This window comes from Heteronotia binoei, chromosome 8, assembly GCF_032191835.1.
Source record: "Heteronotia binoei isolate CCM8104 ecotype False Entrance Well chromosome 8, APGP_CSIRO_Hbin_v1, whole genome shotgun sequence".
Classification (NCBI taxonomy): domain Eukaryota; kingdom Metazoa; phylum Chordata; class Lepidosauria; order Squamata; family Gekkonidae; genus Heteronotia; species Heteronotia binoei.
The window spans coordinates 7,090,912-7,118,879 of NC_083230.1; the positions used below are offsets into that span (position 1 = coordinate 7,090,912).

At 41.0% G+C, this 27,968-nt stretch overlaps 1 protein-coding gene across 2 annotated transcripts in view; it reads right to left on the reverse strand.

Annotated features, from left to right (window-relative positions):
• ORC5 (origin recognition complex subunit 5) overlaps nt 1-27,604 on the reverse strand; it is a 139,450-nt gene extending 111,846 nt beyond the window's left edge. Inside the window, exons 1-7 of one of the 2 annotated variants that reach the window (XM_060244705.1) lie at nt 27,431-27,604; nt 20,265-20,357; nt 14,453-14,650; nt 7,997-8,071; nt 6,103-6,214; nt 2,798-2,928; nt 538-586 (exon numbers count right to left, since the gene is read on the reverse strand). In XM_060244705.1, coding sequence (XP_060100688.1) covers nt 538-586; nt 2,798-2,928; nt 6,103-6,214; nt 7,997-8,071; nt 14,453-14,650; nt 20,265-20,357; nt 27,431-27,541 — 769 coding nt within the window. In that variant the 5' untranslated portion in view covers nt 27,542-27,604. The remainder of the gene's footprint in view (nt 1-537; nt 587-2,797; nt 2,929-6,102; nt 6,215-7,996; nt 8,072-14,452; nt 14,651-20,264; nt 20,358-27,430) is intronic. The other variant, XM_060244706.1, reaches the window with a different exon arrangement.
• Nucleotides 27,605-27,968: the final 364 nt, after the last annotated feature.

A 27,968-nucleotide genomic window follows, 5' to 3' on the forward strand; every position in this document is an offset into this window, starting at 1 on the left:
GAGGTCAAACTCCAAAACACCAGAGCACGGGCCTTTTCAGCCGCAGCTCCTGCACTGTGGAACCAGCTTCCGGAGGAAGTGCGGGCCCTGAGGAACCTCGACCAGTTCCGCAGGGCCTGCAAGACCGCCCTTTTCAGACAAGCCTATGCTGATATCGACTGCTGAGTTGCTAGGAATAAAAGAACCGCCATCTATAATATTACCATGGAACTATCTAAACTGGCAGAACCAGCGCCAGAACAGTTTTATTGCTGCCAGATACATTTAATGTAACTTAAATTATGTATTTTAACTAAATTAACTGGTTTTTATATGTTTAAATTTTTTAATTGTTAAATTTAAAGTTTTACTTATTTATGTTAATGTATGGAATGTTGTTAGCCGCCCTGAGCCGCCTAGGCGGGGAGGGCGGGATATAAATAAAATCTATTATTATTATTAGTATTAGTATTATTATGTTTGCACTAGGCTGATGAGAAAAGTGCTGTGATTCAGACCCAAATGAGCCCTGCAGAGTCTAAGAAAAAGGATACTCACCTTCTCCTTGGATCACAGGCTCACAGTATTTAGAAAAATTCAGCACAGCCTACAAGACAAAAAGAAGAGGTATTATGTGGTATAATTGAAATTCCCAAGTCCCTGTTTGCTGAAAGGTATCACCACCTTCAAACTATTACTAAAAGAAGTCAACTTCTGACCCAGTAAGGGAAACACCACAGACCCTGACAGAACAGATCAGCCAATAATGACACTTATACATGAGAGGGATAAAGACCGACACCAGAAGATGGAGAGTGGGCCGCCAAGAACTAGAAAAGCTGAAGGCAAACCAGGTGGCAAAAATACCTCATCCCTAGGCTTAGAGTACAAATTTGTTTGCCTCCAGTTCAAGGACACGATCGGAATCTGAGAATCCCTCTCCAGCTCAGGTTGTGATCACAGCAGGAGACTTATCGCTCCCTGCTCCTTCCTTCCCTCCTGATTGGCCGCTATTCTCTACTGGCTGCTGTGGCAAAGGAAGTGACATAAAGAGTGAGGGAATGCAGGCAGTGTTCCTGAGGAATCCCAGGAATTAGATCTTCCCATAATGCTGGCATCTAGGACTCCACAACAGCAGCAAACAATGCTCTAAGAGAGTGGGAGGACACACACAAAGAGAATGAGAAAGACCAACAAATTGCTATCATTTTGCTTTCAAATGAAGAAGAGACTGGATTTATACCCTGCCCTTCACTTGGGAGTCTCAGAGCAGCTTACAATTTCCTTTCCCTTCTCCTCACAACAGATATCTTGCGACGTAGGTGGGGCTGAGAAAGCACTCAAGAGAACGGCTCTTGAGAAAACAGCTGAGAGTTATGACTGGCCCAAGGTCACTCTAGCAGTTGCATGTGGAGGAGTGCGGAATCAGACCTGATTCTCCCAGATAAGAGTTCTCAGTTAACCACTATACCAAACTGGCTCTCTGCACCAAAATGAAGGGGTCAGTTTAATGGACAAATCAATGCCTACAACAGACTCCTCCACTGCTTGCACTTTGTTGAAAATGTTAATTTCTTTGCTGAATGGGTGGTGAAAGATCTGATGCACCATGTCATAAATGATCTTGATGACCCTTCATGAAGGGTGGCCTCTTCTTAATGGTGAGCCATTGCCTCAGATAGTAATAGTAAATACAACTGGAGCCAGTGTGAAGGAAGATCAGCAATAGAAGATAACCACTGGAAGAAACAAAACTTTCACGCAAAGCGTGTAAATATGCTCCACACTGGTAGCAGCAAATTAGAGCATGCGTGGATCCATGTTGTAAAGGGTAGAGCTGTGGCTCTGTGTAACGTCAGGAGAAAGAGGCTGAGGAAGAACTATTGAAACCGTGAGGAGTCCTTTTAAAACATAAGAACATAAGAGAAGCCATGTTGGATCAGGCCAATGGCCCATCCAGTCCAACACTCTGTGTCACACAGTGGCAAAAAATTTTATATATACACACACACTGTGGCTAATAGCCACTGATGGACCTCTGCGCCATATTTTTATCTAAACCCCTCTTGAAGGTGGCTATGCTTGTGGCCACCACCACCTCCTGTGGCAGTGAATTCCACATGTTAATCACCCTTTGGGTGAAGTACTTCCTTTTATCCGTTTCAACCTGGCTGCTCAGCAATTCCTTATTCTCTCTATTAAAAGCAGTTCCTTATTCTCTCTGTACCATCACGAGTGGAACACTAAGAATTTAAAGACTTCACCCACGTCTTCATTAAGTCCTATTTGAAGAGGCTACCATTCTTTGTGACTGTTGAGAGACTTTGTGGGGAAAATTGCAAGAATGTTCAGTGTTCCTTAGTTTTGTTTTTGTTTTACTTCACTAAAAACACATATTTACACTCTTTGTGTGAAAGTTTTATGGCTTCCGGTGGTTATCTTATATTGCCTCAGATAGGGGTTGGGGAAGAAACAGAAATCCCTTTCTGCAAAAGACACTCCCTGTCCAGGAACTTGGGGCAACTGAGCCCACTCCCTCTCTCCCCAGAACTCTGATGATATAACCAGGCAGTCAGAGAACTCAGGGCTAGCTATTAAATCACCTTAAAAGGATGTGTTCATCACAACATGAGACGACTCTGTCCACAACCACATGCTTTGGGGAAACTAAACTAAGATCTGCACAGCAGTTTAAAATTAGCTTAATATGCAACATAGCATCGGTGAGATAGTTGTGAGATGATCTGCAAATTCCAACAGCAAAATCAAAATGACAACTTACACATTTATTAAGGAAAATACTCAAGAGACCTCTCACCAGATGTCGAAGCTCTTTCAGGTCTCTGCAGACTGGATAGAAGACACCAAGAAGAATATTTATGTATGCAGCATAGAAGTCAAAAGAATATTCTGGAGGATGATCATGGGACAGAATCTTTTGCAGGTGTCCTGTTAAAATAAAAATCAGAACACCGGTTAAAGCTGATTGCTGCCTCGTCCTTCAAACAGGCCCTCATGGAATGAGAAGCTAGTTATGCCCCTGAGTCCTTTTGGTCATAGGTTTCTGGATGGTTCAGCTGTGGATCCAGCCTCTAAAACAAAAAAGGAATGACTGAGAATATTATCCTGGAACATGGCTGGGTGGGCTGCTAGGATGACATCAAGCAATGTTAAAGAATGCCTGAGTAAATTTGACCTAATATTATTTCAGGAAACATGGGTAAAGAATAAAGTTTGGCTCTCTGGTTTCACTCCATGTTTTTGACCTGCGCCTGATACTGGGAAAAGTGGAAGGTGCTCTGGAGGATTGATTTATCTATCTCAGTAATCCTCAAAGTTAGAGTTACTGAGTTACCTAATAGCCCTCCTTACACAATGGCATTATTACTGGAGTTTATGGAATTTTCTATAATCCTGGTAAACACCTATCTCCCACCATATATCCATGCATGTAATATATCCCAGCGCTGGACCCAGTTAGAGGACTACTTGGAATCTTTGGCCAGGATTCATCCGACAACCACAATATTTATGGCTGGAGATTTTAATGCTAGAGCTGGGGAGAGAAGCAAGGATCTTTTCTGGAAAATTTATAAAACTCAGATAAAGGACTTGCCAATTTTGAATTACAAAAGATCTAAAGATAAGAAAATTAATGGATCTGGCAGACATTTTGCATCCTTGTTACTAAAAACCAATTTGATAATATTAAATAGATGCACACAGTTTGATGGAAAAGGAGATTTTACCTGTATAAATCATCTAGGAGCAAATGTAGTAATCTGCTGCCTCACTATATTGTTTGCACATGATAAATTAAGTATAAAACCAACAACAATCACATAATATAGTCATACTAGCTTTTTCGCAGTTGAACCTCTCTAAGAACTACCCTTCCTGATTTGAACTTCTCTACAAGTAGTCGGGCATTAAATGTCTTTAACCAGTTCCTGCAAACCCCAACAATAACTACAAGTAAGCTGTGGTACCCCCCCCCCCTTTTTTTTTTTGCAAGATTACCAATAGCATAATTTCTGGTTTCATCGGAAACTTGGGTTTTTGAAATATTTTGGATCTCATAATTTATATTTTTCTAATATCTTTTCATCTTGATATAAGTCCACCACATATAGTAAAAGGTATCTTTTGCTTCTTTGTACTTGCAGCAAGACCCTTTATAATTCTTGTCCACCTTTTCAGTGTCTTTTGGGATAATGTACCATCCCTAGAACACATATTCTCAAATAAAATGGTGGAGCAGGTAACGATACTAACTGCTTTGAGTCCCCACTGAGGAAAAAAGCAGGGTATAAATGAAACCAATTAAAAACAGAATGCCTGCGCTGGACAGTAGTCCATCTTTTACCGTAACTAATAGCCCAACTTAGCCTGGGAGCTAAGCAGGGTTGACTGGTGTCGATAAATGGATTGGAGACCACCATGAAAGACTGTCAGGCCACCATCAGACAACACCCAGGATGTCTGCATTCAACCAGCACTTAAAACCACAGTAAAGACAACATTATACAAATATTTATATGTATATAATAAAGCATTTTATGATGATGATTAATGGAGTGGTCTGCATTTAGACAATCATACTAACCATAGTTAGTTAATTAGTTAATCAATGTTTGAATTGATTCAATGGCTTGGATCCTCCTGAAAATCAACCGAGCATGACTTTCTTGCCTTCCTCCTCCCACTACAGCCACCAAATGGGGCTCATGGCGCAATCACCCTCCTTCCATCATGACAAATGTTAGACAGGATCCAACCCTACAACCGCATTCAGCTGTCATTAACAAATCACATTTTGTTCAAAATGGGAAGGAGCTTGAAACCTCTGGGTCCCTGTGCCCCCTTCAAAGCAAAGCCCAGTATTGATATTACTGCTACCCTGACCGTACTGAATCTCAGAATGAGAATTATTTCCCACAAAAATAAATCCACAGCACTGGGTTTCATTATCCAGTTAAATACCAAGTTAATTCTCTCAAGCAAGGAGGATATGGCTGGGAATGAGATCCCACTGAGGTCTAACATCATTGTATTAAGATATTTAAAGTATTCTGATTAAAAGAGATCACAGATATTTGGTCAGTAATCCACTGATTGCAGTGCAGACTATTACAGATAACAAAAAGTTTAGTATCATCTGAAGTCTAGACTTTTAAATTCTGGTCTACAGCATTCAGAAATACACTGACTTAATTCAAACATCAGTGGGAAAGAAAAACTATGTCTATGTGACAGATTTTTATAGTAAAGGTACCCATTCATCCTGTTTTGGAAGATGATAGCACTGGAGAAAATGTCAAGAATGGACTATGGTACAATTAATTATATGGGCAGAAACAAGGATGGTTGTCAGGTTCAGAGGATATGGAGGCAGTCACTGAGCCTAGAGCGGAAAGCAACGGCTCTCTGGGCACAAGTGGTTTAAGACAGGGCATGGCTGTGGACAGCAAGGGCTGGCTCAGGAGTAGGGAACAAAGGAGGGTGAATCTTAGCACAAGGACCAGGTTCAGAGCTGGACTACCAAAATGAAGGAAGAGGAAACGGAAAGAGACTGGATAAAGGCAACTATAGGGGAAACAAGCCAGACAGGAGGAAAAGAGAGAAGTCAGAAAGTGGAGAAGAGTTGTCTCAAAAAGGTTCCTAGGCAAAGAGGCAGGTTATAGCTCTTATCCCTCGTACAGCACTATAACCTTGAGGTGGGCGAAGCTAACCTGGACTGCTCAACTTGCAATAAAACAGCCTGTGCAAGAAAGCAGTGTCTGGGCTGGTGTGATATTCCACCGCCATCAAAGTTGGGTCCTGAGGCTCTGCTGCGCTATCACAGGAACTTTATTCCAGCAGAAGAAGCTTGATTTGTCTGCACAAATACAAAATAAATACTGATCTATTCATTCTACACAGAAGTATAAATTATTGCTGGAATAGCCTAAGGTCCATCTCGTTGAGCATCCTAACAGCACTGCAGGCAGATGATTCTGAGAACTCACAAGAAGCCATAATGGCTGCTCCCAGTTGTTTGTGTCCAGGATCTGGTACCTAATAGAGATTCCATTCAGCTTTGATCAACTACAAATAATAATGTACAAGAATAATGCACTTTACCTATGCTGTAGTCTGGGAAATACAAAGGCATTGGTTCAAGGCATCCTGTATTTGGACGAAGAAGCTCCCACACAATATCACTAAGGAGAATCACAGTCACATTCTGGTCGGTCTACAAGGGAGATGACAATGGAAGGGAAAGGGATGGGGAATGGTTTTTGAAGGAAAAAGATGACCATGTGGTTACATTTATAGCCCAAGGAAGGTTCATTAAGTAATTTTTAAGATCAAAACAAACTTATCTGATTAAGCATTTATTATAAACTGCATAATCATTTGCCTTCAGCAGCTTAATCAAGCAGCTAATACATTTGCAGGCATTGAAAAGCAATGAACAGGGATTCTTCTGTTTCTCTTTACTTTTAATATTTAAGTACTGTGAACTTACACACCTCAACTGTCCTTAGATGGCAACTGCCAGAAAATTATTTTATGCTAGAAAATTATTCTCATTAGTCCATTATGTCCCATGGAGGTGGGTAAGACATTATTTTTTGTTTGTTTTGTTTTTATTTGATGGTTGGATTGGATGTGAGTTGTATGGAGGATGCAGTAGAGGTAATGTTGTCTGGGGACCTGTGTGGTTTCTCCACAGCCATAGTGGTAAGTAATGTATCCAGGTTAACAGAGTGACCAGACAGACAAGTTTTTACAGACTAAGAAAGAAAGAAATAATTCCTATCTTCCTCCAAGCAGCTGATGTGCCACATACGACCTGGAGTGCTGGCAAAATACTTGCAGCCAAATCAATGTCGTGTACTTCTTTGTAGGTGTTGAGAAGTTACTACAAAAACAAAGGAATACTAAACAGATGCATGGACCATTCACAAACTAAACTTGTTTGAAGTACAAGATAAGCTATCATTTTGAAGTCTGCCAAAATTACAATTTTTAGGGAGAAAACATTATGGAACCCGCCACATCACTACTGATGTACTAAACTATAAAACTATACAGTCAGCACCAGAGGCTTGTTTGCTATGAGCCTGCCTAATGAAAGGGACTCAAAAACTTCAGTAATCCAGACTTGACTACTGCAGCTTGCAGGGCTACCCTTGAGATTCACCCAAAAATTTCAGCTAGTCTAGAATGCAGTGGAGAAATTTCTTACTGGAACTTCAGTTAGAGCACATATCCAACCAGTGCTTCACCAGTGGCACTGGCTCCAGACTGAATTCTGGATCAAGTTCAAGGTGTTGGTTTTAATCTTTAAACCCCTGGATGGTCTGGGACCAGCATACCTTTGGGACCACCTCTCCTGGTATATACCCTGAAGAGCATTATGCTCACAGGATAAAGATCTTTTTAGAGGTCCATGAGCTGAGAAACATCTGATTAGTCTTGACTAGAGGCAGGGCTTTGTTGGCCCTGGTCCTGGCCTGGCGGAGCACTCTTTCAGCTGAGATCCAAGCACTGTGGGACCTTTTACAATTCTGCAGGACCTGCAAAACAGAGCTGTTCCACCAGGCCTATGGTCAAGGCTTATATCTGTTGTGTGGACAACAAACGGTACAATCATTTTTATGTAATGTATTTTAATTATTTATTAATTGCTTATGTTTGCTGAATGGCATAACGACTGTCTATGATCTGCCTTGAGCCTACTTGTGCGGAGGGCAGATACAAATCAGAAATAATAATAATTCCATCTGATAGGCCCCTTCTTGCTTCTCTTTGAGGACCTTCCCCTAGTTTTTGATATGGTTAAATGTCCGTAATAAGATTATATTGTTATGCCTTCTGATTGTTGTCATTGCCTGATGTTTATACTGTCTTTTTATCTATCACTGTGTTTATTAACATATTGTTACTCGCCCTGAGGCCTGCAGTAGCAGGGAAGGGCAAATAAAAAATCCATTAAAGAGTAATAATAATAATAATAAATAATACTTACCAGTTCCTTTAGCCTAAGAAAACCTGGCAGGATGTTTGCCTCCATCTCCCTAAGCTGCTCTGCATTATCCAAAACCTTCAAACAAAGGAGGTTTGTGTTATACAATAATAATTCCAGAGGAGTAGCCATGTTAATCAGTTGCAGAAAATGTAGACAGAACTTTTGTAGAATCTTAAGAGTCAACACAATTTTAAGCTTTGATGGAATACAGTCTCCTTCTTCAGCTATGCACTGATATCTGAAGTGGGTCCTAGTTTGCAAAAGATTATGCTTATTCAGGACTTTTTTTGAGCAGGAGCGCAGTTCCGGCTGGCTTGGCATTAGGGGGTGGGGCTTAATATGCAAATTAGTCCCCTGCTAGACTTTTTCTACACAAAAACCCTATGTGAAACAATGGTGATGTCAGGGGGTGTGGCCTAATATGCAGATGAGTTCCTGTTGGGCTTTTCTAAAAAAAAAAAAGCCCTGTGCTTATTACTCTTTAAGGTACTATACGAGACAAATGCTTATCTTCTAGTACAACAGTGTATTTTGGGGGACAATCTTTGGAGAGCTGGCTTGTGTTAAAAACGGGCATAAATTTCTCTACTGCATGCCGACATTGATCCCAGGCTTGAAGAAGTTCGACAGAAGCTCGGGGCTCTGTATGTTCCATTGTATACAAAATTCTTGGAATTGTAAGAGATCAGTAAGCAGTGTCCCTGGTACCCGAAGGGAGGTTCTCTTAAACTTCGGGACTGGGAGAAGATAGGGAAGACCTTTCATCTTTTGTAACAGAGTCGTAAGTTGTCCAGAAGTCACGGACCTGCCGGACTTAGGGATGAGGAACCACAGCTCCTCCAAATGTTTGTGCTGGGTTTGCGAGAACTGTCCTCCCATACTAACAAATGAAGGGGTCATAGAGAACGATGGCGTGCATTCAAGGGGCCTATGCTAGGCGTTGATGAGAGGGGTCCCTGTTCAGGCGCCAGTTGAAGGAATCATGACACAGGGTTGAGGTTCTACGCACTGGTCTGTCTCTCCGACAGTGGTCATTTATTTTATACGCTTTTCTTTACACAAACATTTACTACAAGCATGCAGAACAAGGAGACAGATGTTTACTTTAGCGCTACCACAAATGTGTATTCTAGGAAGGAGGTGAAAGGTGACATTCTAAGAGCATAAGGAGTGAAAATGAAGGTTCCTACCCAAATGTGGATTCAGGAATAATTGAATTTGGTCTTATTAACTTGGCATGGTTCGGTTCCCCTTATTACCTGGGGGCGCAGGCATGCTGCTGTGTTCTCTCTTGCAGGTCCTTTGTGACTTCTGGCACGTTGCATTTGCCCAGCTAAAGATGGCATGGCATCAGGGTCTCCCAAATCCAATTCCCAATTTCAATCTCAGCCTCAAAAGGGAGATGGTGCGACACCCGCAGACTCAGATGGCTTGTGATATCACATGGGGTGATGTGAAGCATCTAACTAATCAAGCTCAAAAAACGTTGGAAGAGGCTGGACGAGAGCCATCCCCAGAGAACTTGGTGGCTGCTGTTTTTGCACAGCTAACAATGAACTCCATGACTGTTCCTTGTTGTTTGGGTTTATGTATTTTGTCTCCTGTCAAGGCAATTAGTTTTGGAGATCGTCTTCAGTTTAATATTTGGGAACGCTTAGCTAACATTAGCGTTTCACCTTTTTGCTTGACACAATGTACTTATTTACATATGTTATTAGGGACCTGTCTAATTCACGTTTGCAAGGCTCCAGGAACTGTAGGAAACAATACAGTTCTTGGTAAATTTTTAAATGAATCCCAAATCTCTTATGCAACTTTACCCAACTGGCATTCCCACCAATAAGCTTCCAGCAGATGCCCTAACTCTATATACCCCATATGTGTATATCTTACTTGTGCACAGATGGTAAATTGCTCCCGCCATAAGCCATTGCACGGTTGCCTGCAAACGGGTGCCCCCTTGTGGAAATGTAATATAACAATTAATGTAACCAGTAATTGTGGCCACATTCCCTTACCCCCTGGGTGGTTTTTCTCTTGCGGCCGTCGAACATTTAATTATATTCCTGCCAACCTGTCAGAAACCACTTGTTGCCTGAGCTGTTTAACCATTGTCCTCCCCGCAAAGGAGGAGGTGGCTGGAGAACCTGCCTCTTGGGGGAGACGGGACTCCTCTGCCACGTTGGACTCTTCTTGTGATTCCAGTGTTCAGCTCCTCAGCCAAGCTGAATATGTGTCCCTTGCTGCCTCACTCATTGGGGTGCCAGCCTTAGCTGTTATTAATCACAGAACATTAAGTAAAATTGCTTGCAGCTTAGCAAAAACTATTAATTCTACCTCCATCGCCTTGGCCGCTTTGAATGCAGAACAAATGGAGTTGCGGCATGCTGTTTTAGACAACCACGCAGCCATAGACTATCTGCTCCTCTTCCACCACCACCAAGGATGCGAATCATTGCAAAATATGTGCTGCTTCAATATCACCGACAATTCTCAAAGAATAAACTATCAGCTCAATAACCTACGGCAGTTGGCTGCTTCCATTCATAAGGACATTCTACCATTCTGGTGGGAAACACTATGGTGAGCCAGTATGGTGTAGTGGTTAAGTGTGCGGACTCTTATCTGGGAGAACTGGGTTTGATTCCCCACTCCTCCACTTGCACTTGCTGGGATGGCCTTGGGTCAGCCATAGCTCTGGCAGAGATTGTCCTTGAAAGGGCAGCTGCTGTGAGAGCCCTCTCAGCCCCACCCACCTCACAGGGTGTCTGTTGTGGGGGAGAAAGGTAAAGGAGATTGTGAGCTGCTCTGAGACTCTTCGGAGTGGAGGGCAGGATATAAATCCAATATCATCATCTTCTTCTTCTATGGTCCTGGCTGCCTACAGGGTGGTTGGGCACTTTGTGTCAGTGGGGCTTGGGAATGGTAGGATTAGCTGTAGTGGTGTGTTGCTTTGTACAATGCTTGTCTTCCCTATGTGTCTTGTTTACAAGAATATGGAAACTGTCAAGAGAAGAATATACCTTGCAAGCCAATCATGCATATGTATTAGCGAAGCAATTGGAACCGTATACCCCTTTAATACAATCAATTCCAGAGAGTGATGGTGAGGGGTCAGGATGTTTTAATGAATTTGCTGATGCCTTTTAAAAAACAGAAAAGAGTGGGATGAAGGAAAGGTCAAAGGTTTGGCACATCAGCCTTGGCCTGAATTCATCTATAGACTTAGAAAGCAGTCTTAAGACTTTTTGTACTTTGCCCTTATGCAAGAGAGCTGATGCTCTTAGAATATCACCTTTCATCTCCTTCCTAGAATACACATTTGTCGTAGCGCTAAAGTAAACATCTGTCTCCTTGTTCTGCATGCTTGTAGTAAATGATTGTGTAAAGAAAAGCGTATAAAATAAACGACCACTGTCAGAGACACAGAACCTCAACCCTGTGTAGAACCTCAACCCTGTGTCGTGATTCCTACAGTCATCGAAGGTGTTGAAGGTGGGACAGCAAAAAGTCTGTGTGTAAATTTATTTTGGAAAATTTCTAAAGTATGAAGACTTCCAGAAGCCCATGCTGGCACTCCTTACAAAATCTGGGGTAATAACTGCATTTTGTAGATTTCAACAGCTGGACAGATCAAGTATCCACCCCTTCTCCTATAAAATGTAAGTTCCTTTGAAACATACAGTCACAGTCTTTTGCCATTTACTATGTGGAATCCAGTTCCCTTAAAATATAGGCTCCAAAGGCTTCTTTCTTCTCCTTACGTGCCAGTCGACTAATGGATCATGTTTCGCACAGAAATGCTTTTTCATACAGCCGTTCTGTTCTGTAATATCAATCTACGTCAAGCTAAGACTTCTTCATGCAATTCACATCAGGTACAAGCTCATGACTGTATGTTTCAAAATGAACTTTTCTGCATAAGAATTGGAATATCTTTAAGAAAATGGGAATGAAAATACTCTTATTGTGAAACGTACTCCCTTTTGAAATAGATTTTGTTCTGTGTATGAGGTATCATTGAAGAATGAGTAAAGACTTCTATTTTGGTTTATAAATTCTTTATTGGTTATACACACAGTTGCTGTTGCTTTTTTTTGTAAGATACTGTGTTGCCACTTGGCTTGTTACCTTATTGTTTTGTTTTAAGGCATTTGTTTCAGCAGGCTCAAGCCTCTTTTCTTTTCCTTTCAGGATGTTTTCTCTGTGTCTATTGATAAGATGCTGAGTGTAGTCTAATTAGCTTTGGGTGTGTGCGTGGGGGGGGGGGAAGCTGGTGTACACAGACTGTCTGCCCTCCACCACTTTTATAGCTGTAGTTTTCCCAATGGCAACTTTCCCCATCCCATATTTTATTATTATTTTAATTTGGGCCAAACTGGTCTGGTTCCAGACGAACTGAGAACAATGCTGTGGTTGGAGAATATATGATAGGTTTTACCTGTGGGCTTGAGTGTGACTAGGCATTTACAGGTTGTACTCCAACATGGAGAAGCAGAGTTTTAGCTGATTTTAATTGGTTTTAAGCTTTTGTTTCAAACAGTTTTTATTCTTTTTTTCCACTGTTTTTAATTGGTTTTAATTTTCATTTTAAACAGTTTTTTCCTTAAATTTTAAATTGTTTCAAATCCCTTTTTTAAAAGCTCTTTTAAGTAGTCCTGGTTGCCCCAATTTAATATAGAGCTAGCTGGCTGTATATTGATTATAGTATAGATTTATATTAGTGATTACTGAAATGGGCAAAGAGCAGGCCCAGCCTTTTGATGATTTTAACATGAATGGAACAAAGCAGACTAGATGATTTTTTTACTAGTGTCTCTTCAGTGTCTTTAAAAAATAGGTTTGATCCTTTAATGCAGAGGTCCCCAACCCCCAGTCCGTGGACCGGTACCGGTCCGTGGCCTGTTAGCAACAGGGGCATGAGTTGTATAATTATTTCATTATATACTACAATGTAAGAAGAAGATGACAACATTGGGTTTATATCCTGCCCTCCATTCCGAATCTCAGTGTTTCAGAGTGGCTTACAATCTCCTTTATCTTCCTCCCTCACAAAAGGCACCCTGTGAGGCAGGTGGGGCTGAGAGAGCTCTCTCAGAAGCTGCCCTTTCAAGGACAACTCTGCGAGAGCTATGACTGACCCAAGGTCATTCCAGCAGCTGCAAGCGGAGGAGTGGGAAATCAAACCCGGTTCTCCCAGAAAAGAGTCTGCACATTTAACCACTACACCAAACTAATATAAATAAAGTGCACAATTGTGTCATCCCATAACCATTGAGCCCCCCTCCCAGTCCATGGAAAAATTGATTTCCACAAAACCGGTCCCTGGTGCCAAAAAGGTTGGGGACTGCTGCTTTAATGCTACAGAGCCAATAGATCTCACTCTCTGAACCAAAGTGATTTATCTCAATGGTGAAAGATGATACGGCAATTTCTGACCCAGAACGAGACCCCAAGATCTGTTTGCTAGCATCACAAACTACATTTAAAGCACTAAAACTTATCTATAAGAGGCTTGAGTTCATTACAAGCTACCTTCTCAAGATAAAATCACTGAACCAGGAACAATTATTACAGAGATACAAGCCCCATTATTCAGACATGGCTAAAAAGAATGCAATATCCAGAGAAAGGCCTTTGTATAACCATATATTTTTTAAAAAAGCCCTATTCCCCTTCTCTTAAAAAAAAATGAACTCCAGGTGAATAACCTTCAGATTATAGTGACTACTTTCCTTTTAAAGGAAAATTGATAAACTGGTGGGGAAAGCGAAACAGTAAAAATAATTTGTCCTATTTCTATACCAGTATATTAATCTCACATTTACTGAAAAGCTACAAGGGCCAATTCGGGGAGAGAGAGAGATGTTTTAACTTTCTACTCACCTAGGATCACAGCAATGATGTTCAATAGGGCCATTTATTTTAAAAGGCACAGAATCTAACTTTCAAATTCCTTGTTCAATCCAATCAAAAAGCCACTTATCCTATCTAGCCTCCTTAAGGACAAGAAAACTATACACTGAAAGAGAATTAAACAGGAACATGCATACCAGACCACCCAACAAATTACAGAAAGAAAACACTCCAAACCCTGACGATCAAAACTTGGGTTTTTGCACTTATTCCCACATTAGACTGTAATATGGTAAAATTTTCGCAAAGTTATAATTTACCTCATCAGTTTAGCAAATTGAATACTTATCTTCACTGCGTTCTCAAAGGGTGACAACTGGGTTTTACAAGCCAAAGCAAACTCAGCTTTCAGCGCTTATCCTGACATTAAAAATACTTGCTCCTACCATCTGAAAAAACGGTACAATAAGGTATTCATCTAAAAAAAGCCTGACATCACGAAGGCTTTACCACATGAAGAAGCAGCACAAGAACCAAGTCATAAAATTCAGTATACTAGCTCTTGTTTAAATACCAACTCACAAGAGGATTCAGACTTACAACGTATACAGTTTGATTCTGTAGACTGGGCATCATCGTTCCCCGCTTAAATAAATGAACAAAGTCATTGAACATGTCGCAGGATGCAGGGGCAGGATCCTCTTCTCCAGAGGAAAGGTGCTGGAGCTGCCTCAAAACTTCCTCCAGCAGCAGTCTTGAAGTGAAGCATTCCTTGCAGTTGACAAACACGAAGGGAAGCTGAGGAGGAGAAGGAGGAGTTCAGACTGACGTGTTCATGTCATCAGAAGGAGCTGCCTACTGGGGACCCCAACGTGGTGCATGTGGGCCTCATGGCACCTAATGGAACTCCCACATCCAATTAAAATAATCTACACTACAGGCTTTGCCCATGCAAACCGGTTAACAGCAGAGTTCTCCAGGGGTCATCTATTAGAGGATAATCAAATAATGCAAATAAATAAGGGTTCTTTGAACTCTAGTGAGCAAAATCAGACCAAAATCCTGCAAACGATAATCTGTTATTGAGAAAGGAAATTGTTCTCTTTATTATGCAAGACAGTAAAAATTAACCCTACAATCATTACAAGAGCAAGTGCTAAAACTATAGAAGTTCCTAGCATTGCTTAATCATATTATAGCAAGTAGTAGTTTAAAAAGTAAACCAGTTTTTTGTCTCACTGTTTTTAGGGATTATCAAAAAGCCCAAGTTACACACCCAGAAATCTAACCTAGTCTTCCGAGACTTCCATGCAGAGAAATCTGATCTACGTATCACATTAGTGCATATTTACAGAAAAGCAGCAATCTTATCATTTTAAAGTCTGCTCTATCATAATAATCTGATTATCTAGATGATTTGGTTCGTAATTAAATATGAGAGAATCAACACAAGTGCAAATGTTCCAATCAGCAATCAGCAAGAGCATATAAACTACATCTAATATAGCAAGCTAGGAAGAAGGCCTTCACTCTTAGCATTCACTAAAAGGCAATTAATCTAACTTTTCTGCAACCAGTTCAATAAACTGTTTAAAATGAAAGTAACTTTGAGCAAACAGTTCACTGACAGCTGAAAAGTGCTCCAATTCTTGGTTACTTTGCAAATTCGGCAATAAAAATGAGTGATGCAAGAGCCATCCCTACAGGCTCTTGCACTACAGGGTATCTGATCTGCTGCTGAAGATCTGATTGGTTATGCAGATTTAAATAACACTCTTTCAATGGCAGCTAATACTGCAGTGTTTGATTTATTCTCAGTCAGCACTCTTTCCCAGTGTATTTTTAAATTACCCCAATTGTTTGCTGCACTTGGGCTAGGAATGTGGCTCCATCACCATGTGCCAGCAATTTTGTGGTTGCCTCTGCCTCTTTTATGGTTGCACCCACTGTATCAGTATTTCACACACACTATCTCTTTGGGTTTCAAACCTATTTACATTTCTTCTTATCCAGAACTATCCGGATTCCAGACCATTAGCAAAATAAGCTGGCAAGGTGAACAACCATTTTGCTGCCTGACTCCAAAGTTGCCAAGATCTCAGAAATTTCACTGATGTCTTACACCCAGTTGGTCAAAATAATCAGTTATTTAATTGGGATTGGGATCAGAAATGCATTCTAGTCCCATTTGTCAACCAATTGCTGAGTCCCATCAACATTTAGGGAATCTTTAGATATATCAACATATTTTACACACAGTTCAGGAAAGTCAGCAAAAGCAGCTGTAACAAGATGTTTACTTTTGTGTTTATACACAGAATCTGAACTAATTAGCTTTTTTAAAGAATAATATTTTAAAACAGCTCCAGATGTTTTTAGGATCTATCTGACAGAAGTTATATTGCAATTTTTATTTCTGATACTACAATTGAATTAATTGTGAGGGGTTTTTTTTAACTAATGCTAACAAAATAGGTTGAAAGTCTACAGTTTTTTTGTTAGAAAAGAAATAGGTCCTTTTGAACATATGAAGCTGCCTTCTACTGAATCAGACCTTTGGTCCATCAAAGTCAGTATTGTCTTCTCAGACTGGCAGCGGCTCTCCAGGGACTCCAGCTGAGGTTTTTCACACCTCTTTGCCTGGACCCTTTTTGGGAGATGCCAGGGATTGAACCTGGGACCTTCTGCTTCCCAAGTAGATGCTCTACCACTGAGCAGATGCTCTACCACTGAGCCACCGTATAGGTACTGCAAAAACAAGAGCCCTGTGGCACAGAGTGGTAAAGCTGCAGTATTGCAGTCGAAGCCCTCTGCTCATGACCTGAGTTCGATTCCAGCGGAAGCTAGTTCAGGTAGCCGGCTCAGGTTGACTCAGCCTTCCATCCTTCCGAGGTCGGTAAAATGAGTCCCCAGCTTGCTGGGGGGAAAGTGTAGATGACTGGGGAAGGCAATGGCAAACCACCCTGTAAAAAGTCTGCCGTGAAAACGTTGTGAAAGCAACATCACCCCAGAGTCAGAAATGACTGGTGCTTGCACAGGGGACTACCTTTTACCTTTTTAAAAACAAGTGCTAAGATTATTCAAGCTCTTGCTATTTTTAACCATATTAATAAGTAAAATTTAAAGCTAATCAGCTTTCATGCTGTTGTTTTAAAATGCTTTTAGGATTTTTTTTATAATCCTAAAATACACACAGACACAGATATCATATTTACTTTCTTCTAGGAGTTCTAAGAGATTTCTGATTTGCTTATCATACCAACACATCTCTGTAGAAAAATGGAAATCTTACTTTACACTACATTTTAAAAAACGAAAACTTGTGATCATTATTTAGATAAATGATTGGTTCTGAGCTATTGCTGAGATAACCAGCTGCATTTAAAATTACATTTAATACGTTCTCGTTATCTTTTCTAAAGCAAGATGAGAAGGTCAAACTTACTTTTAATCTCTATTAAAATGATACAAATCTAGTATTTCAGTAACTGTTTTAATCAGCTATGAAAGAAAAAAAAACAAGTTCGCCAATAGCTAAACCTGGTGTGAGCTCTTAACTACAGGAAAGCAAACACGGTTAACTATATATAACTGATAATATAATCAAAATGCTGCTACATAGCCACTGGCATACAACTTAAATAATCAAGGTACAGCTCAGCCATTTTGCAGTCACTCCATTGGCTGCCCTTCACTTACCAGCTCAATTCAACATACTGTCCATCACATTATATACCTATTCATGGTCTTGGATTCTCATATGTACAGGACTACCTCTCCCCCATTACCCACCATCCCAGCTTTGCTCATCTGAGCAGGACCTTCTGCAGTTACCACCTTGCAAATGAGTGAGATCAACAACTACCCATATATGTCATTCCCTGTCCCTGCCCCCCACCATGGACTGGCTTACCTGAGAAGGTCGGGAAGGCCCACACACTTCTGGCATTCCACAGGTAAGCCAGTTCAACAAGGCATTTTTATAAAGGCAATGTTATAACGGGATTGTTCAAAGAGGTGCCTGATGTGACAGGGACGTGGACTATACCGCTGTATATAGTATATATTATACATCTGCCATAGGTATTATCTTGTTCTCGCTACACTGTTTTCCACCCATGTAATTCTAATGTTTGGCATAGTTAAAATATCATGTCTTAATACTTATGCTTTGTTTTCAGATTTGGGTCGAAATATAGAGGATGATTACAATATGATGGAAGGATTAAAGATAGTGGCTAAACATAAAAATTGTGTCATAATAGGTGATTTTAACTACCCGCAGATTGATTGGGTTAATATGTGTTCTGGTCGGGACAAAGAGATTGAGTTTCTAGACACTCTCAATGACTGTGCTATGGAGCAGATGGTCACAGAACCTACCAGGGGTGGGGCGATCCTGGATTTGGTCCTAAGTAATGCCCAAGACCTGGTGAGAGATGTAAAAGTGATTGCACCGCTTGGGAGAAGTGACCAAAACGTTATTGATTTCACCATTTGTATAAATAGGAAGTTGCCCCAAAAGACCAGCACAACCACTTTTAACTTTAAAAAGGGTAAATTCTCTGAGATAAGGCATGTGAAGAGAATACTGAAAGGAAACGTAAATGCAGTCAAAACCCTTGGGGAAGCTTGGAGGCTATTTAAAACTACAATCCTAGAAGCTCAGATAAAATATACACCACAAGTTAGGAAAGGCACAAACAGGTATAAGAAAAGGCCTGCATGGTTAACAAACAAAGTTATGGAAGCTGTAAAAGGTAAGAAGGATTCCTTTAAGTGGTGGAAAGCTAGTCCAAGTGAGATTAATAAAAGGGAACACAGGCTGTGGCAAATCAAATGCAAGACTGTGATCAGGCAGGCAAAAAGGGACTATGAGGAGCATATTGCAAAAAACATAAAGACCAACAATAAAAATTTCTTCAAATATATTAGAAGCAGGAAACCAGCCAGGGAGGCAGTGGGGCCCTTGGATGACCAAGGGGTAAAAGGATTACTGAAGGAGGATAGGGAAATGGATGAGAAGCAGAATGCATTTTTTGCCTCCGTCTTCACTGTGGAAGATGAGAAGTGTTTGATCACTCCAGAACCACTAATTTTGGAAGGAGTGTTGGAAGATCCGAGTCAGATTGAGATGATAAGAGAGGAGGTCCTACAACTGAGACAAATTAAAAACTAATAAGTCACCAGGTCCGGATGGCATACATCCAAGAGTTCTGAAAGAACTCAAAGATAAACTTGTGGATCTCTTGACAAAATATGTAATCTTTCATTGAAATCTGCCTCCATTCCTGAGGACTGGAAGGTAGCAAATACCCCCATCTTTAAAAAGGGTTCCAGAGGAGATCCGGGAAATTACAGGCCAGTCAGTCTGACTTCAATACCGGGAAAGTTGGTAGAAACCATTATCAAAGACAGAATGAGTAGGCACATTGATGAACACAAGTTATTGAGGAAGGCTCAGCATGGGTTCTGTAAGGGAAGATCTTGCCTCACTAACCTGTTACAGTTCTTTGAGGGGATGAACAAACATGTGGACAAAGGGGACCCAACAGATGTTGTTCTTCACCCAAAGGGTGACTAACATATGGAATTCACTGCCACGGAGGTGGTGGCAGCTACAAGCATAGCCAGCTTCAAGAGGGGATTGGACAAAATTATGGAGCAGAGGTCCATCAGTGGCTATTAGCCACAGCATATTGTTGGAACTGTTTGGGGCAGTGATGCTCTGTATTCTTGGTGCTGGGGGGGGGAGTGGAAGAGCTTCTAGCCCACTTGTGAATCTCCTGATGGCACTTGGGGGGGGGGTTGCTACTGTGTGACACAGAGTTGGACTGGATGGGCCATTGGTCTGATCCAACATGGCTTCTCTTATGTTCTTATGTTTAACTATCAAGAATAGATTACACATGACAAAAGAACGTTTGCAAGGCCTCCTTGAGTCTGACGTTGTGCCTTAGTCAATTCTATACATGCTGAGTGATGTTTTATTGTATGCCTAAGCACACTATCTATGGTACATTGGTGCTGATCAGCAGTTTGCACCTGTACTCTCTGGACCAAAACTGGAAGTCCTATCATGACTTTTAAGCATACGATAAGAAACATGTATGCAATTGACTACAGTTGGGCCCATAAATGTTTTAATAAATACATGTTTTTGATGATATTTAAGTTACACACATAGTTTTTAATGATTGGCCCTATATTGATTTGTAACTAATCTTTTTGGTTCTTGATTCATTTTGGGGGGGGGGGGTTAAGCCCCCCCCTTTCTTTTCTTTCTTCAAGACCATTGTTCTCAACACAGCTAGACCCCACCAGTAAGGAGGGAGTAAAGTTTCACGGATCTTTTTGATCAAAATTTCAAAGTACTTTCCAGAGCAAAGTATGGGACTGTTATTTGCCTTACCTCTAAGGTTTTCAGAAGAGTTTGCATCACGTAAGTCTTTCCACTGGATGTATGTCCATAGATGAAAAGGGATGGAAAACTAAAATGCTGCCGCTGGACAAAAAAAGTAAATATATTTAGTATTTTTTAAAAGTGTTGACCTTTCTTCAGTTGAAGGATTACTATTACTTCAATTCGTTAAATTTTCTGCTAGATGAAAGGCTGGTGAATGAAGAGACTCACAGCAATTAAGATTATCCATGACAGCCTCTCCCTTTGATATTATTTGTCCATCAACTACTTGAAAACAGGATTCAACAGTACCAATGACCTAGCACTGAAAGCTCCCAAAACATTACAAGATCTGAATTATCAGGATTAGAGCTTGTGAGAGTAACAGCATCCAAGGTCTCTTGTGCCAAAAGATTCACAACTGACTGCTTTTCAACCACACTGTCACGGCAACTTTCTGAGTCACAAAATGAACAACCCTTTAAGGCAGTGCTGGCAGGATGAGCCCTGAGGTGACTACTGCTCTGTTATTTATTCAGCAGCATCAATATGAATTGTTTTTCACATTAGGAAAAGGAGGCCCATATCCCATGGAGATTACAAACTGAAGTCTGAAACTAAGACAAGAGAGGGGGAAATGAATGCAGTCACAGGTACCTATGACTTTGCTGCAGCTAGATGGGGGACCAAGTGTTCAATGGGACATTTTGCAGGAGGATTTGAGAAACAGAAGACGTGGTCGTAATGTGTAGCATAAAGCCAGGCAGTTGCCATCATGGAACACTAAACACTAAGGTCACCACAAGCAGAACAAGAAAAAAGTCTTGGGTACGACAAGGTAAAAAGCACTGAACTGCGGAGCATGCCATGTCAGAGTTAAGCTTGTTCATTCTCCCCTTCCAGTCTAAAGGAACCAGGACTACTGCATCTCTACAAAGGTTTTGGTTAGTTAGTCAGAGAAAGAAAGGAGAAAGACGTAGACTTGAAATGCACTAAATTAAATTATCATATAGCATCGTGTGGGAAAAGCCAGATCCTGATGGACTGATTGGCTGCCTGAAGCTGTAGCTCTTTTTCAGCACCACCAGGGAAAAGTGAAGCCCCCACCACAGCTTCTTGCAGGTTCGCCACCATGCTACTGGGCACAATTGGCATCGCACAACTGGGCCCAATACAGTGAACTGGCACTGTACAACTTGGCCAGTTTTTCCACAGAGAGACTGCCAGGGGAAGGGAAAAACGGAAAGTTGAAGGGGGGGGGGAGAAATGGTGGACAGTGGGGGGTAGCTTGGTTGGTGGGTGGAAAGGAGAGAAGAAAGCAGGATAGGGGAAGAGGCTATGCGGGCTTTCGGGAAAGGAAAAGAGGAAATATTGTGGGAGAAGAAAATGAGATGCCTCCCTCAAGTCCTTGTAGGTTCCCTGTTTTTAAATATATATTTTAATAAACAATGTCACAAAATCAATAAAACACTATGTATCAGAATAAAACGAAGAATCAAATACATTTTGACAATTTCATCAGTGGTCCACTATCTCAAACTAACAATGCAAACTAACAATTGTCAAATAATGTGCTTGCTAACAAAAAGAACTCCGGTAACACCAATAAATGCTTGAAAACAATACCTACAAAATAAAACTTTGAAACTACTTGTAAAGTACAGCTGTTGAACTAAACAAGGTGCACCCAATATTTCTGTTTATACATCCATTTTCAGTAACTTAAAAAATAAGAATCTTTGTGTTTAAATAAATGAAAGAAAATGACAGCAAAGTAAAGAAAAATGTACTATCATCACATAGTTAAGAAATTCAGAACATCTGCTATTTGAGATATTCACTGAGTTGTCATGAACTGTCCCAAAATGAAAAAAAAAAAATTGTCTTGCCAACACTGATTTGTCTTCACCTAAGAAACAATAAAGGACAACTTAATCTAATATAATATTTATTGCTTGGGGGGGGGGGCTAAATAGAAGACAGGTGTTTTCCAGTTTTTCCAAATGGAATGACTCTGGCTACGATCATAAACACATTTACTAGGGCTTGAGTCCCAGCTAATTCTCACTTCATGTTTAGGACTGCACTGCAGAACATCTACTTCTTTCTGGTTACTAACCTAAAATTAATGTCTGAGCACACTCTAAGCAGTAACTCTGAATAGGAATTGCACCCTTCAAGCCATGCAGTGTACATTCTCCAGGAATAAAATCAGAGCTGACATTGCAAATTAGGGAGTGAATAAAATGCAGCCCCACTGATGAAAAGCTTTCATTTAAAAACAGTCTACACTTCTATAACGGACTGAATGATTCAATGGTGGATGTGTTAATATATCCTCCTGGCAAAATTCAATGCAGCATCAGCAAACTTGACATAAATTTCCATACTGTGAACTGAGTTACAGTTACTGCCCACAAGGGCTTGTATAAATATTATGTTCCATTACTTCAGTGTGAAGGTAAAATTCTGAATATGCCACAGTCCCTATCGATCCAGAAAGTTACAAGTCTGTTACATAAAACAGATGCGGGGGAACAGCCCAGTATTTTCCATTGAACTTGTTGCTAATATCATTGAATTATTTATTTTTTATTTATCAGATTTATATCCCGCCCTCCCCCAACAGGCTCAGGGTGACTATACAGCAAACAGCATTTGCTCATTTAAAGAAACCTTAAATTATACAGAGAATGGGCTGCAAACCAAGAAATCTAACCTTTACACAAGTCACTATATCTATAACCTCGGACATGGCCCCCCATTGATGCCATGCTCCTCTGCAATTTGCTTCTTCCTCAACACAAACAGTTGCTTCCAGATTTTTTTCTATCTCAGTGGAACAGATGTTTCAGAAGTGCCCTGAAGAAGACCTCTGGGACTATGGGGAGCACCAGTTGCCCTCACCACAGGAGGATACTCAGTTTTGAGTGGTCACTTTGTAGCAGAGCTCAATACTCTCGAAATTCAAAAAATAACCACAAGCTCAACAAGGCTGGGCACCTTTGACAAACTTTGCACCCATGCCCCTTTTCCCAGATGGAGATTTCGATGATCCACCTTATATAGTTAGAAAGCCATTATAGCAATAATTCTTATAAACATTTGACAAAGAAAATCCTTTTCACGTCCATTTATCTACTAAGGAAGCCCAGGATGTCTGTTACAGAACACTGCAAGAAATTCCTAAGTATATAAGCAAGACACCATTCTCTGTGGCAGTTGGGTGTAGTTGCTGGTCCTCAGCTTTGCCGAACCCATTCCTAGAACAGACCTAATACTTTCCTGTAGCTGCACACTATGGAAGAAGACTGATAGAACTGCATGTCTTTCATTACTGATCTTTCTCATTGAAGGTTTAAACCTCTGAAAAATTTTGAAAGGAACCCAGGGTCACCGAAACAAAGAGAGAAAAACTTGTACAAAAATATCGTGATGGAATTTTAAAACTTAAAATGAAAGCACAGGAAATCTATGTGACATTACAATTTGTTGCTATCTATTAGAATGAGTACATGTAATGTTGATGCATACCATGTCGGCAGTGTTTGACATGGTTGACTATGATTTATTGACCCAACACCTCACCGTTGCTGGGGGGAGCCTTGCAATGGTTTTCCTCCTTCCTCCAGGGATGGGGACAAAGGGTGATGTTGTGTGAGCAGACCTCCCTGCGACAACCACTTATATGTGGAGTGCCTTAGGGAGCTATACTCTCACCTATATTATTCAACATCTATATGCGCCCCCTTGCCCAGATTGCCCAAGGTTTTGGACTGGGTTGTCATCAGTATGCTGATGACACCCAGCTCTATCTGTTGATGGATGGCAGACCGTCTTCTGCCCCTGAACATCTGTTCGAGGCATTAGAGGCTGTAGCGGGATGGTTGCAGCAGAGCCGACTGAAGTTAAATCCAACTAAGACCGACGTCCTGTGCCTGAATCGAGGGGGGGGGGGGGGTTGTGCACCCAGCTCCCAACCTTGGACGGTGACACATTAATGCCGATCCAGCAGGTGAAGAGTCTGGGAGTGATCCTGGATGCCTCACTTTCTATGGAGGCCTGGGTCACGGCAGCTGCCAGGTCTGCCTTCTTCCATCTACAGCAGATCAGGCAGCTAGCACCATATCTTTCCCCCCAAGACCTGGCTACGGTGACCCATGCAATGGTTGCTTCCAGACTAGATTACCGTAACTCACTTTATGCTGGCTTGCCCTTGAAGCTGATCCGGAAACCACAGCGAGTGCAGAATGCGGCCGCTCACCTGCTGAGTGCATCACTTGTACAGGTGAGCATGTGGCCGGTGCTCTGCAGCCTGCACTGGCTGCTTATAGAGCACCAGATTCACTTCAAGGTGTCAGTCCTGACTTTTAAAGCCGTACACAGCCTGGGACCAACATACCTGCAGGACCGTCTCTTCCTGTATATGCCCCAGAGGTCGCTTCATTTGGCCTCCCAAGATCTTCTGACTGTCCCCGGCCCAAGAGATGCCCATCTTGCCTCTACCAGGGCCAGTCTTTCTCAGTCCTGGCCCCAACCTGGTGGAATCAGCTCCCTATGGAGATCCGGGCCCTACCTGGCTCGCTAGCCTTTCGTAGGGCCTGTAAAACGGAGCTGTTCTGCCAGGTTTTTGGGTGAGGTAGCAGGCATCTATTCACTGGATCGGATGGCCTCCCCTGCTGTACTATCCTACTGCACTGTTTTGCTGCATTGTATTGCTATGCCATCTGGTCCCACTGAACTATTCCGTTGGACTGTATATTGAAATTGGTTTTACTGTTATGCTGTTTTATTGTTATGTTGATTTTACTGTGATTTTGTTGCTGAGCCCCTATGGGGAACGGGCGGAATATAAACAAACAGATGATGATACCATCAACTAGCACAGAAGAACATTATACCTTCTGTTAGGGGTGTGCATTCAGATCTACCTGAAGTGAAAATATACCTGAAAAATACCTTATTGGTATATATTTCAGCATCCCAAATGTATCCAAGTTTCCTGGGAAAATTGGGGGGGGGAGGGGGAGGGAATTCCTGAAAAATCCTGGAAATATTTGGAAATTACCAGTAGATCTAAAAACAGCTGTTTGTCAGGCTCCTACTGCAGTCCCTTTAAAGTTTAAAGGGACCATAGAAGATAGCTTGAGGAACAGCTGTGCCAGGGGGAGCAGACTGTTCCAGCAGGCTTGGCTTGAGGCTGGCTTCTCATGGATCCCAGGTTAAACAGGGCTGCAGAAGAAGCCAGACCCAAGATCTGCACTGCCATGGGGAGCAATCTGCTAGCCACAGCACAGCAGGTCCTGTGGCTGGCTTTTCCTGAAGTGTGGTTTAAACCAGGCTGCACAAAATGCCATTCCAACCAGGATCTGCCTGCTATGAGGAGTGATCTCCCCGCTGCACAGCAGATCCCAGGGCTAGCTTCTCCTGCAGTGTGGTTTAAACTAGACTGCACAAGAAGTCAAGCAGCCCCAGGATCGGGCTGGTTTTTTTGTTTTTTAACCAGTATTTTTCTTCTCAAGTCTATTGGACCCCCAAAAATTTGAGAATTCCAAAAAATCCCAGATCCAAATACAGCACCAGTACTGATGTTTTTCAAAAATACTGGACTTTGGGGGAGTCCAATACACCCAAATAAAAAAAAATACCAGCTAAGAAAAGTGTACACCCCTACCTTTTATTACTGATCAGAATTCTAGGGGACAACAATCAAACCAAAATCAACAAAACTCTTGACTTCATTGGTATAAGGAGGAAGAGAGAAGCAATATGAACACTTCTTTTGAAAAACTATTACAGAAAATACTGTGTAGTGTAATTCAATATCTTCCGAAGATCATAGAATTAGCCCTTTGTATTTTCACTGGGGGATAATTCAAAGTGTGAGAGTCATGACCATAAGCCAAAGAACACTACCCTGGAAATAAACCCCATTGAATGAAATGGAACTTACTTCCAAGTAGATCTGCTCAGGATTGGTCACTTAATGCCTAAGCAGATCTACTTAGAAGTAAAGATGTAAAGCTCTTGAGAAGAAAAACTGGGAACACAGAACTTTTTGTTTTTCTCCCAAGGACTTATTTTTAATTTTTCCAGTGGAAAACCTTGCAAACTTGAAGGACCACTGGGATAAAAACCTCCAACTTTCCTTTTTTAGAATGTGAAAAAGGTTTTTCTCATTCAAAATGTATGGCATGGAAACATCTTCATTTTTTACAATGGAAAAACTGGGGAATTTGGGAAATCCAGGGGAAAAAAATCCCACTCTTTCCCCTTTGGAATGAGTGAAATGAAAAACAAGCTTTTACTTAAAATGTGAAGTGTGAACATTTTTAAGTGGGCCCATTTACAGCATTAAACAATTACAACTCCTGTGTATATTGTAAACGCGTACAAATACAGATTTTCTATTTAAATGTAAATAAAGACGGAAACAATTAATATGCTATGTGTTTAGTAACAATACATTACTAAAGAGTTCGATGTTTTCAATATTATAAGCTAACAGTACTATATACTGAGACTATCTGAAAGTGTTCCTGTCCGCATAATAGACTTTCTTTTGTTTACTTCAGATTTTTTTTCTGCTTTCAATTTTTATTTATTCTAGTTTTGCAGAAGTCAAAATCAAGATCTCTGTGCTATGACAGCACAGCGTGCAGAAGTTTGTAACTCCTTATCAAGTATTGGGTATTGCCATTTTTCTAATAGAAAATAAAAACATATATACTTCTAAATTTCATAAATATTCAAACAGTACACTTCCATATACTAAGTTGCACATGACACAACTGATGTTCAATCAGTAAATATAATTTAGGTCTGACAGAAACAGGATTGCATGTATTTGTTTTTCCAAATGTAGTATCTCCACTTGGAAGAAAGTCCCATTTTCTTCAGTGCAGCTAACTCCAAGGAAAAGTTGTAAGATTGCTACCTTCATGAGTATCATAGCCGCGTTCACCTTTCAACCCAAATGTCCCCACTCCTCTGATATCCTTTCCCCTTTATCACTGCCAGATGTCGAGTGCAGAATAGCAAGCAAAGATGTTACCTTAAAAAGGGAGTTCAGCCCAAAACGTGCCCAAGCATCTTAAGGGAAGTAAGAAAAAAGAAAGGAGGAGGAAGGAGGGGAAGAAAAGCTGCTATTTAAAAAGACAGACAAAAAGTATTACCTCTCCAAAGATTGACAACAGCGTCGACACTTGAGATTCTCGGCAGGGTACCAGGCCTTCCAAGCGGAGCAGAACCTCTTCTGAATACGCCAGGTTTTTGAAAGCAGGCATTTTATTTCCCAAGCGCTGTAGCAAAGTGGTTTCACCTGGCACTTCCCAAGATATAAGAAAAATGGTCCTGACAGAATTGAAATTGTACTTGTGGTAAGGATTCCACAGAGAACTATTTTAAGTATGAAGCAACCCTTCCCACACACACGCGTATACAGCATACCACCCTGTTTTTATTCAAGGAATGAATTATATTATAGCTTTATTAAGTGCTTACTTGAAACCTGAGACTATACAGTTACACCCTTAGACAATTATAACAAGATTAAGAGGCCTCAAAAAGCTTGTATTCACAATATTCAGGCTACAAAAATTACAGTATATATAACCTGCATATTTCTGTATTATAAAATGCATTAACAGAAAATAATCCAGACAAGACTGAGAAGATATTGCGATTTAGGAGTTGGCCTGTCATATACAGGCT